We start from the raw sequence: 12,187 nt of genomic DNA on the forward strand, positions 1-12,187 counted from the left end.
AATTAATTGTACTATGAAAGACTGAAATGAAGTATTGTATGTTAAAATCTTAATCTTGATTATTCAGGTATCAGGATTAAGGTGGATTTCTTTGCTTCATCTTCTGAGTTTTTGATAATATGGTTATTTTAAAGTAAAAAGTACATATTCTTTGACCTACAGGATGGGTTTCCAGATTTCCAGGACTCTGTGCAGACACTCTTCCAGCAGGGTAAAGCTAAGAGTGAGGAGCTCACTGCTCTTAGCTCACAGGTAATGTCAGCCATTAGTTAACACTTCATAGGAGCTTCGGTGGGTGAAAAACTCAGTGGCCCCTTCAGCTGGCTTCAGTTTTAGATTCAGTTTCATCCAAAGACTAAATTTATTCCCGGTTGTTTTTACAATGTCATCTGATCCACAGTTGTGTCAACAGGATAGCAGTATCAGCTAGGTTTGGTCTGCTTTGTGAGCAGAACCCAGTATCTGCTACTTGTTTATTCTTTGAAGTTTTATAGGAAGTAGGACAGATTCTCTACTTAAGAAAACTCAGAAGCAGCAGCTTGATACCAGGAAAACAGCCATGTTGACTCTGTGTGTATTATAGCTGTGAGATAAAACAATTCTAGTTCTCAGTAAAATAGTAATAGTCAACATTGTTGCTATTGTTTAATCATTTCAATTCATGTATAATGAAAAACTAATATGTACTTTCAGGTGCTTTCGCTACTAAGTAATTTTATTGTGTACACAGAAATTAACGTTTTTAAAAGTCATTTTTGCCTTTTAGTAGGTACTATAGGTTTTATTCTTATTGATCTTCTCACTTCTAATGACCAATCTGCTTTTGGTCAGATTTAGTGGTGCCAAGTTTTGTGTTTTCATGTGGAGAAAATGAAAAATAAATTTTCCTCCTCCAGAAATCTTATTGAAATTTTATTAATTAATAATAAATGAATTAGAAGTTACGATTCCTTTTAATCTGGTTTATTTGATTCAGAAAAATAGTGTAAGCTTTTATTCTGTTTTATGAGTAATTTTATGTGTCAGCATATTTCACCTATTGATTTTTGCTATTGTGAATCAGGATTATTGTAACTAATTTTATATAGCACATTCCTTGTATGAGCCGCCTATGTATGAATCTTCTGTGTAGCATGGCAGCGATTCATTTCTGTGCCTTTGGACTATTACCTCCTTGGCAAAATAGCACAAATACAGTGCTCTGAATATCACACACAGGTAATTTAGAACCGTGCCTAGAGAAGGGACAGATAAATTTATATGTCAGCCAACTAATTGTGTATTTTAAAACATGTCATTTGAAAAAAATAATAAAACATGTCATTTGATGAGTGGCTGGAAAACACTGCAGTTTCATTCCATGATGAAGATGAAGATCCTTGTTGGCACTGAGGTTTTTCTGCATAATTTGCATTGTTTAATTTTAGTGGGAGGTGTGTTTGTCTTGTTCTTCTAGACAGCCGTTTTACACCTTTTCTCCCCCAAACATACTGTCATCATATCGGAGTTTGTGTAGTGCCAAATCCTAAAATAAAAATGCCAAGATTTCACCCTGTGTTAGAAGCAGTTTATAGCAGATGGTGCTGTTGCTCTGAGGTTCTTTTTAAAAGAAAAATCTTTAAAAGGACTTGGTACCTTGGAAGACAAAGCTAAGGTTATTCTGCTTTTGAACTAGAATGGAATTCTCTTTATAGGATTGAGCAGAAAGCTTTTTTTCCTTTTGTACAAAATCCAGCATTCTGTGTTTTAACATGATGATATAGACATCAGTGCATATTTATGGAACGTGTATACCACATGAAGTGTGAACTAATTTTAATGAATACTAAATATATTTGCTGGAGTCTGAAATTGGCATCTTTAAACCATTAAAAAATCTAGGATGTTTTAGTTATTTTATTTTCGCTTTACTTACTAGCAGCCTGAAAAGGTGATGGCAAAGCAGATGGAGTTCCTCTGCACCCAAGCTGGCTATGACAGACTGCAGCATGCCGAAAGAAGACTGTCTGCAGGACTGTACAGGCAGAGCTCAGATGAGCACAGCCCTAACGGCTTGATGTCAGACAGCGCTGAGGGACAAGGTACATCCTTAGAGTGACCTCGCCTTTAGTGCCAGCTGCTCGGTGCACTATAAACAGAAACAAAGAAACAAAAATGCTATTAGAGTTCTCTATCAAAATTTTTAAATTGTCCCTTTTTCTAAAGAGGAAAGAATTCTTCCTGCAGTTTTAATTTGTAGTTTTTTTAACCTTGTTGTTTAGTTGCTAAGTTGTGTCTGACTCTTTGAGACCCACATGGACTACAGCGCACCAGGCTTCCCTGTCCTTCACTATCTCCCGGAGTTTGCTCAGACTCATGTCCTTTGAGTCAGTGATGCCATCCAACCATCTCTTCCTCTGTCGTCCCCTTCTCCTCCTGCCCTCAGTCTTTCCCAGCATCAGGATCTTTTCCACTGAGTTGGCTCTTTGCATCAGGTAGCCAAAGTCTTGGGGCATCAGCTTCAGCATTAGTCCTTCCAGTGAATATTCAGGGTTGGTTTCCTTTAGGATGGCCTGTTGTGATCTGCTTGCAGTCCAAGGGACTCTCAGTAGGCTTCTCTAGCACCACAGCCCTAAACAAGAGCTGGCCCACGTAACTGACATGTATTTCGTAGAGGGTGGATGGGAATGGGAGATGTAAATAGTATAGATCATTTTTCCTCAAGAAATGAATTCCATGGGAGATGCTGATCATTTTTTAAAAGACTAAAAGTGTATTTTTTTAAGACTACATAAGCAGATTTGTCTGAAATTTATAACATTTGGTTCCTCAGAGAATGTGGTAACTGTGTCTAAAATACTATGACAAAATAGAGATTTGAAGAGAGTATAAGAAGGGAGAGACTTGTAGAAATGTTATCTTCTTTCAGGCTTCACATTGTTCTATAGATTCTGTGAAGATATTTTGTGTGGCATATACTTTGGAAGTTGTCCTCTTAAACTCTTTAGATGTAAAAGGCTTTGCTTCGTGAGTATTTTTACCATTTTTAAAATTCCTTCATTTGTATCCACACATGAAGAAACTTCCCAGTGCCTGTCACTCACTCATTCAGCAAATATGTGTTTATGCCTCCTGTGTGCCACGCTGCTAGATACTGAAAATGTAGCGGTAAGTTGGATAGACCCTGCCTCCTTGGGGCTTATGCTTGACTGGAGAAAGATGGATAGCATCCAAGTATCAGAATAGATCCTCTAGTTTGAAATAGTGACAGTGTTTGAAGAAAAGCAACTTTGTAGGATCTTCTTTTTTATGTATTACTGTTAGGCTTTTTTAGAGAGTGGTTACTATAGTCAAAAAAGTAAGATTTCTAAATAGGAATATCATCCTAACCAGCCTTCTTCAACTATAGAGTAAAACATTACATGTTAGCAGATCAGAGTAGTGGTGAAGAACATTCTTCCTTTAAAATATTACAGAAACTTCAGTGGAGGTCTTTTTTTAACTTCTCCAGTCATCCTTAACAGTTAAGATTAGAGTTAAGAAATGTTAGTCACTCAGTTGTGTCCAACTCTTTGCAATTCCGTGGACTGTATTCCACCTGGCTCCTCTGTCCATAGATTCTCCAGGGAAGAATATTGGAGTGGGTAGCCATTCCCTTGAGGGATCTTCCTGATGCAAGGGTCGAGCCCAGGTCTTCTGCCCTGCAGGCTGATTCTTTACCATCTGAGCCACCAGGGAAGCCTGAGAGTTAAGAATCAAAGACATTAATGAAAGATTTGATTACTCTCATTTGTGACACCAGAATATTCCAGTGCAGGGCAGCAGTTTGCTAAGTGTGATGGATTTAGGTTTATGATAGGGAATATGATTTGGTGTATGAGACATTTTTTACCATATCTGTGCTAATTACATCTTTTCCTGGCTTTGCCATAGGTTTTGCTGTTGTTCTAGTAATTGGCAATTGGCTTGAAGCCATCTCTGTGTCTGTGTGTGAAAGTGTTAGTTGCTCAGTCATGTCCAACTCTTTGCAATCCCATGGACTGAGGCCCACCAGGCTCCTCTGTCCATGGGATTTTCCAGGCAAGAATATTGGAGTGGGTTGCCATTGCCTTCTCCAGGGGATCTTCCCAACACAGAGATTGAACCCAGGTCTCCTGCACTGAAGGCAGACTCTTTGCCATCTGAGCCACAGAAGAGATTTCTGTGTCTGTAGTATTTGTTACTATGTGGTTAATGACCTACCTTGGTAAAATGGTTGCACTAATAAGAAAATGCCTGGAAATCTCAGTCTTTTGTTTCATTTGTGATTAGCTTGTCGAAATGTCCTGACAGAACAATAAATTGTGAGACTAGCATGAATTGCCATTTTCTCCCTTAATTATTATCTTAAATATTTCTCCAGCTAGCATTTAAATTCTTCAGTGCCTGTTGACTTTCCTTACTTATTTCTTAAGGAGTGTTCAGGCAATCCATGGAAACTTATTTTTAAGAAAGCCGTGATGCCTTTTTAATTATTCATATTCCTTTTTTTCTTTTCATTAGGAGAAAGACCTTTGAATCTCCGAATGCCTAATTTACAGAACAGACAACCCCATCATTTTGTGGTGGATGGGGAGCTGAGTAGACATTACTCCAGTGAGGCAAAGTCCCACTCATCAGGTGAAAATGTAGGATGTGATTAGAGGGAGTAATACTTGAATAAACTGTATTTTGATTTTAATCTCCTAACTTCTATTTATCCCTCCTTAAAAAGGGGTCATTGCTAATACTGTTACTGGTCAGTTTTCTCGCCTTGGAAATAACAGATTGCCATATTAATAGCCAGTTTTGTTTTGTTTTTTGAAAACATGGTATTCCAAAAAATAGACAGGGAAAAGCTCTTGAAGGTTGAGATTATTTTGATTACCTATTACATGAATGGTGGCTTTATGCAAGATTGTAAAACAGGTAATAAATGACTGGCTTTAGATATCATATTCCCTTTTCCAGCCTTTCATAATATGAAATTGATTATATGTTTGCTGTCATGCTAAAAGAAAACCACTTGTGTTTTTCTAAAATCTGAACTTTTCATGCAGCTGCATTTGGGGGGTGATACTTGTATCTCAGAAGTAAACTGAACTCCATAAAAGGGCAACTGTTTCTCGTATAGTCTGGCGTTTTCATGTTTTTGTCCAAGTAAAGTGAGTTAGGGGTAAAGGTATTAGAGACCAACACCATTTGAAAAAATCCAGTATTGTTCAGTCTTTGAGTTAAAGTAACTTTAGGAGTCACTTGAAGTCAGTTGTCTCATCTGTAAAACATAATTTCTGCCTCACTGAACAGTTAGGAGGATTAAACAGGATAACCTATATGAATTGCCTGGCTGATAAGAATTCAGTAAATGGTAGCTACTGTTACTCTTTGTATGCTGAATTTCTGTACAGAGAGGGAAATTCATAAAGTCAACTTCCTAATCTCAGATAAGCTATAAATGTTGGTTACTTTTCTAGAATCCTCTTTAAAGTGTATATGTGTGTGTGTGTATCCCCCAGTATTAATACTTCACATAAATAAATACTACATTTTATTGTCATTCTGTAGTGTGTGTTTGAGGTTCAAATAATTATTCTTGTAACTCTTAAGGAATGAGTCCTTATGAAAAATAGAATCTTCATTCTTTTATCCCTGTTTCTCCCACATTAAGGTTTTGTGACTAGAGAAACTTAAAAGTAGTCCTGTGTTTAAACATGAAAAATGACTTTCTGCCTCATGTCTTCATTGGTAGTAAATATTTTGGCCAGTAACTTTGTTGTATGTGAGCGACCAGTTTTATTTTAGATATTTTATTTATCACTTTGGACCAAGCATTAAATAAAAATCAGTAGGTTCTATGTGCTGTGTGCTTTACATGCGTTTTGTAATTTAGGTCTCATACTACCATGTATAGATCCTATCCACATTTTATAGATGAAGACACGAAGGCTTAGAGAGATGTGTAACTTGGAACCCAAAATCTTAGACACAATTCACAATTTTGTAAACATAAAAATTTTGTACGGAATTGCAGTTACGAATAGTTGATACTGCTTGTTTTGGGATTTGAGTTTGGGGTTTTCTTTTTGTTCTTTTTGTGACCTTTGATGTAAAGTATTAATATATTTTGTTTCCGTTTTTCTACAGAGAGCCTTGGGATTTTAAAGGACTATCCTCACTCAGCTTTTACTTTGGAAAAGAAAGTCATCAAAACAGAGCCTGAAGATTCAAGATAGCTGTGGCTCTTCCGCTGCTGTCTGGAGATGGCGCCAGAGTTGAGGGTAGTGCTCCATCACAGAAAGAAGCCTTAATGACCAACGTTGCCTCATTCAGCACAAACAGGTTTCATAGCCAAAGCATAAGGACTGATACAGTAGTCTGTGGAAACCAGGAAGACAAAACCACAGCCGCAAAGGAGTAAACTGAGAGAATGTTGCAATCTGTAACAGAAATACCGATCCACATTCCTGTGTAAGTCATTTTATGTGGAAAGGCTTACAAATTAATACTGTAAGCATTCACTATTTAAGAATGTACAATGTACTTGTGTAATTTATAGAAGTAAAATCTAGGTGTTGAGACCTGTTTGGACCAATAGATGCGGATAAAGTTTATTTTACTTGAAATTTCATGGTCTGCTTTAAGTGTTTTACGTAAATATTATTGTATGTCAGAGTTCAGAATCTTTGCAGTCATAAAAAAGAAAGTCTAAAAGTTTAAGTGATGTAGTTGTTGGCAAGGTTGTAATGACTTTGGAAAAATGGAAAGCAGATACTCAATTTAAGCCAAGGAAAATGTTGTAGTTTTAATACCTGATAAAACTGATTTTGTTTAAATAGGAAATGTCTCATTTCTTAGCAGTCAGGTGTCATTTTTACTGGCTTAATTAGGCAATAGTTAATAAATACTGGAGTGGAGTTAAAAAGATGAGCAATAGAGTAGAAAAATCTCTCCTACCTGGTTGATCCAGGTCGCATACTATGATAGCTACTTAAAGTATGAGAAAAATAGGAAGCTGCTCCTTGGACAGAGAGCCTGAAACAATGGACCCATGCACAAAAGCCGTGACTTCAACATTGTTTTTTCAGAATGTGTTATGTAGATTAAGACATAGTAAGTTAACCCTAAATGTGATAAGAATGATGACTGTTAACAAAGGCTATATATGTAGTAGAGTAAGCACTGTTTTATATCCAGAAATTCCTGTACGTAGAAAATCCTTTTCTACATACCAGAGTCAGAGAAGCTAGATGGTTCTCCCTGGGGAACATATTCCCATCCAAACAGTTCACAGTTGTGGACGACCGGTGCATCCACATTTGCAGGCATATTTCTATGAAGGTTTAGTTGACACCTATATTCATTATTTATTTTACAATTTCATTTTTGTATACTTTTCGGATTTATGAATGCAGTTTTTTCTTAAAACTCATTTTAACTTGAAAATCTGTTTTAATTCTCCCTATTTAGTTAGTGGGCTATATACATATATATGAGAGTGTGCTTAAATGTTAATAACATACTTGCATACTTACCAGAATTTCCCATTGGAATCCACAGTGAAAAACAAATACTACTTCTACCAATGTATATTTTTCTGTTGGTTTAAGAGGAGAAGATTTTTGACAGCTTTACCTCCTTCCTCCAGATTTAAACCCAGAGATTGCCCAGGAGAGTGTGTTGACTTGGAATATGTGTTTTTTGTTTTCAGTTCTGCTCTGGGTCATAACTGAATAAACATATTAAGTTACAGTCTGTTATATTAAAATTCATCAGCCAGATGTCAGATGAAATGTCTGCACTGTAGTCTCTGATCACTGTCACATATATAATTCCTTTTTCATGTTGATTTGTAGAATAGCTTTACAGTAGAAACACCAGTAAACAACTTTTATACTATTAAAAGGCTTTTTTCCCTTCTTAAATGTTTTAATTGTACCATAGTGTTTTGCCCACTGAAGAAGCTTTTCATGGACCTTGCAACTTTGTTGCTAGCTTTAGGTTGATAATTGTGGTTGTATTGTTCACTGTATGTAGAAATAGTATGAATATGATTTACATAGATTGTTCGGTTTTTAATATTAGCCATAGAACTGGTTAGTATCTCAGTAGTTTCATGAAACGTTTCCTGTATTCTAATCTATTTTGAGAAATTTTGTGGGTTTTTTTTAATTGTGTCTTACAGTTCAAGTTTGTAGATTTTAATAAGCGACAATTTTTAAAGATATGGTAATCTTCCAACTAATATTTATCTGTCTTTCACGACCAGACAGACTGCATCTTTAAATCCATGAATAAGTTTCCTTAAGTATCATCCTTTCCTGGTTTTTTTCGTGCTTAGTGGTAAGGGGAAGCACAAGAAAAATTTCAGTAGAATACGGTTTTTATTTTGTAAACACTAATGTATTAAACTTGCTATACATTGAAGCAAATAATATATATTTTTATTTGAATTGTATATATGAACTGGATGTTATAACTAGTCGATTTTTTTCATTGTGTTAGAGGTATTTTCACTGAACAAGGTCAATTGGTTACCTCAGTATTACAGCCAATATAGTCCAAGGGACCATTTCTCTCCAAGTCTTGTGTTGTGCTTTATTATGTGAAGTCCTCGTTTCTGTGACTGTAACCGCTGTCGGTGAGGTGGGATGAGTGCACTGGCTTCCTGTGGCAATAAAGACGTTCTGTGCCTCACACATCTATGTTTATAGAGTTTTCTGCATAGCATTCCTCACAGCAGTACTAGCCTGCCTGTCTCCCCGCTCGTTTGGTCTGGGCTTGAGTGCCAGGGCCAGGGGCTTCTGTCTTAAGCCTGTTACTGTCAGCCGCCTTCATCTCTGTAAGGTTGTCGGCAGGCAGGTACTCAGTTTACACTGGCTGTCAGAATTTGGTTTATATTGTTCTCACAAGAAGGTTACAAAGACATTTTGAAAACTACCCACCATGTCTAACCAACTGAATCAATAAAAGGGGGAACATTAGGACTTAAGACTGCAAACATACTAATATTTGCAAAGTGTTAATGTGACTCGGCCTCAGTATTAAGGGCTATATATGAAATTGAACTAACCTGTGGTAGAGAATTAGCAAAAGCCTTGCTGTGAAATTGTAATGGGTGAGTTTGGTAGATTAATAGCTTCAGTGCAGAGCCAGTGGCTCGGGTGAGGGTGGAGGCCACAGAAAAAATATATAAGAGGTGAACTTTGCCCTTTGGGAACCTAATACCTAGTTGAATGGGAATTTTTGTCACTCAGATAAAATCCACATTCCACTGTGTTACAGAGGGATAAATAAGGAACTGACATTTAAGTGAATTTTGTGTTCAGTAGGCGTTACGGGAGTAAATGCTTTACAGGTGAAAGAAAGCGCGTTGAGTGAGTGAGGCTGGCGATGAGCCAGGACTGGAAAGATGTGGGGTGTGCCTATAAAGCTGTGGTGGGCGTGCATTTCACTTGGAGGTCACTTTTTTAAAAGTTACAAAGCTGAATGCTTCAAAATAATGCTTGCCATGGATAATCATTCTTTCGACAGTCCCATCGAACTTATGAAAAGGCAGCGGCTTAATGTGTTAAGACTGAATATTACTGTCAGCTGCCTGCATTTCCATGAAGTTTTTGGCAGACAGGTACTCAGTTGACTCTTCTGTCAGAAAGAGACTTCGGTTTATATTGTTCTCACTTAATGAGAAGGTTACAAAGACATTTTGAAAACTACCCACTGTATCTAACCAACTAAATCAATGAAAAGGGGGAACATCAGGATCTAAGGCTTTGCAAACTTACTAATATTTGCAAAGTGTTAATGTAACTAGGCCTCAGTATTAAGACTTATGCTTTTTCCTGTCCTTAATTAGTAAAACCGCCTGGGGAAAAGCTCTAGGATTTGGTGATTATGAGCACCTAGTGAACCTTTACAGTAAGTTTAAGAGCTGAAGCCTAAATAAGCATGTAAGGAATTTCCTAACGTGGTCTGCTCACTTGGCTACTCAAATGTCTAAGTATTACTGACACAATACGCATTGTGCTTGTGACTTCACCTAATACTGCACTGACTCTTCAAAAGACAATCAACCGAGGTAGCAACCTAGAGAAACTAGGAGGTCTGTCTCTTATAGGAAGTGAATTCATCAGTAAATAGCTGAAGTTAGAGTTGAGCAAACATTTTTGTGTTTGTAACAGCTTGAAGCATAAGACCAAATATGGTAGCTGCTGTTTAACTAAAAACCACCTTATGGTCCAGCTGTGTGCATGGGTGGTGTTTCAGGGAATCCAGACTTATTTATTTGTTACTATCTGTGGGTGTTCTCATAAATGAGATAATCTTAAGTGGGCCTCCAGACTTAATAAAAGAATGATCCAATGTCAAGAAATTTGTTTTTTATTGTAAATATGTGTAATTTCAGAAAACCTTACTGTTGATTCTTAGTGGCTCTACAAGATGATTCTTATTTTACATTGAAGCGATCAAAAGCTAATTGTAGTGTTTTTCTTTGAGTATGCAGCAGTTGCAGCTTTAAAATCTCTTCTCTGGCCTCTGTTTTTACTGACCTACGAAAAATTTTTTAAAAAGAAGAAAACACCTCTATGGTGTTTTAAATTTTTTGTGCAGAAAAAGCTAAGCAGAAATTTATTTTGTAAATTCACTGTCAACTTATTAAAGTTAGAATCTGAAAACTCACTGTGTTTTATCTTATAAATTTTTTTCTGTCTATAAGTTTAGCAATTTTCAGGAAACTATGAATAATCGGTTGGTTCCATTTACAAAATGGGTTTAAAAATCCCTTATATTTTTATTCTTTCATACTCTTCCTGTCTTCTAAGGGCCACAATTTTGAATTATTAAAACAATATCCTGTTGAATTCTAGGTCTCCTTGTGTCTGTTTGATCACAGTTTCCAAGGTTATTTTTCTGACAGCTAAATAATCTACTTCCAACTATTGCTCCCAATAAGGTTAAAGGTCTAGTTTTTACCAATTCATCTTAATTAGTGGAAATTTTTATGACATTTTTGTAGCAACTGCATAAAACTCTCAAGGAACATCACAAATGAATTAAAAATAATACTGATCTTAGTTTTACTGCAACATTCAGATCAAATGTTTAGTTATGATTCTTTTTCTGTTTTATTCTTACTGCCTGATTTACAAAATTGGTTTAAAAATCCCTTATACTTTTATTCTTTCATACTCTTCCTGTCTTTACCTCGAATTTTTTTACTCTACTATATAATTGCTGTCTACTTAAGTTTTCCAGTATAGATTCTCAAAAGAATTGTTTTCTTCACAATATCAGAAATAGAGTTAATTGAATGCTGCCGTCAAACATAATATTGCAAAATGCAGATTAAGTACATGTAACACTAGTTTAAGATGATAACCACCACACAAGTGTTACAATCAACCCAAGAATTTTTTCTCATCAGCCTATTAAGAGTGACAGATTTTTGTCAGTTTCCTGGTAGTCCAAACAATTTGGTAATCTACCAAGGCTAGTTTTACTGTGGGTGCGCACCAGTGACGGTATAAGTTAAGATTGTGCTTCATATTTACACATTCTGAAACTTTATGAGTCATCTTTGCATTAAAAGTTTGCACCTCATAAATTTATGCTTAAAAGTGCCATGTTTAACACCCACACACAGTCCTGAGCAAGTAAGGCCATTCTCTTGCAACTGTCACAGACACCCTCTGCTGACAGGTCATTTAGGCTCAAGTATGTAGGAAGATATTTAAGTAGTGCACACGTAGGTGGAATCTTACCGGTAACTGGCTCAGCTGAGGATTTTATAGTTTTCTGAGACTCCGTACCATCCTCAACTGTGAACTGTTAAACCAGACATCTGTGGTCTAGCCCCATACCCTGTTATTTAGTAGCCTTCCTGGAAGACAAAGTGATCTTTTTTTTGGTGGCATGTTCTTATAGTGTAAGCCCTCCAGCGTCTCATCATTTTAGTATAAAATTCGCAAGAAGAGGTTCAACACTTTCTACCCTTAAGTCTCTGACAACATAATGTGAGGATGTTTTCCATCAGCAGTTAAAATGGACAAGGTCATCTTTTTCCCTTCTGAATTCAGCCAGTTATTCTATCAGAACATGCTTGTACGTTGATTGATGGAACTTCTGCATGCATCAGCTAATTCTCAAGTTGGAGCACATCTCTGATTGTTGATAGTGAGAATACAGCTTGACT

At 36.5% G+C, this 12,187-nt stretch overlaps 1 protein-coding gene across 4 annotated transcripts in view; it reads left to right on the forward strand.

The window, feature by feature from the left end:
* NAB1 (NGFI-A binding protein 1) overlaps positions 1 to 8,695 on the forward strand; it is a 49,660-nt gene extending 40,965 nt beyond the window's left edge. Inside the window, exons 5-8 of one of the 4 annotated variants that reach the window (XM_070359684.1) lie at positions 163 to 252; positions 1,919 to 2,081; positions 4,522 to 4,646; positions 6,142 to 8,695. In XM_070359684.1, coding sequence (XP_070215785.1) covers positions 163 to 252; positions 1,919 to 2,081; positions 4,522 to 4,646; positions 6,142 to 6,159 — 396 coding nt within the window. In that variant the 3' untranslated portion in view covers positions 6,160 to 8,695. The remainder of the gene's footprint in view (positions 1 to 162; positions 253 to 1,918; positions 2,082 to 4,521; positions 4,647 to 6,141) is intronic. The other 3 variants (XM_070359679.1, XM_005908569.2, XM_070359685.1) reach the window with 3 other exon arrangements.
* Positions 8,696 to 12,187: the final 3,492 nt, after the last annotated feature.

This window comes from Bos mutus, chromosome 2, assembly GCF_027580195.1.
Source record: "Bos mutus isolate GX-2022 chromosome 2, NWIPB_WYAK_1.1, whole genome shotgun sequence".
Lineage (NCBI taxonomy): Eukaryota > Metazoa > Chordata > Mammalia > Artiodactyla > Bovidae > Bos > Bos mutus.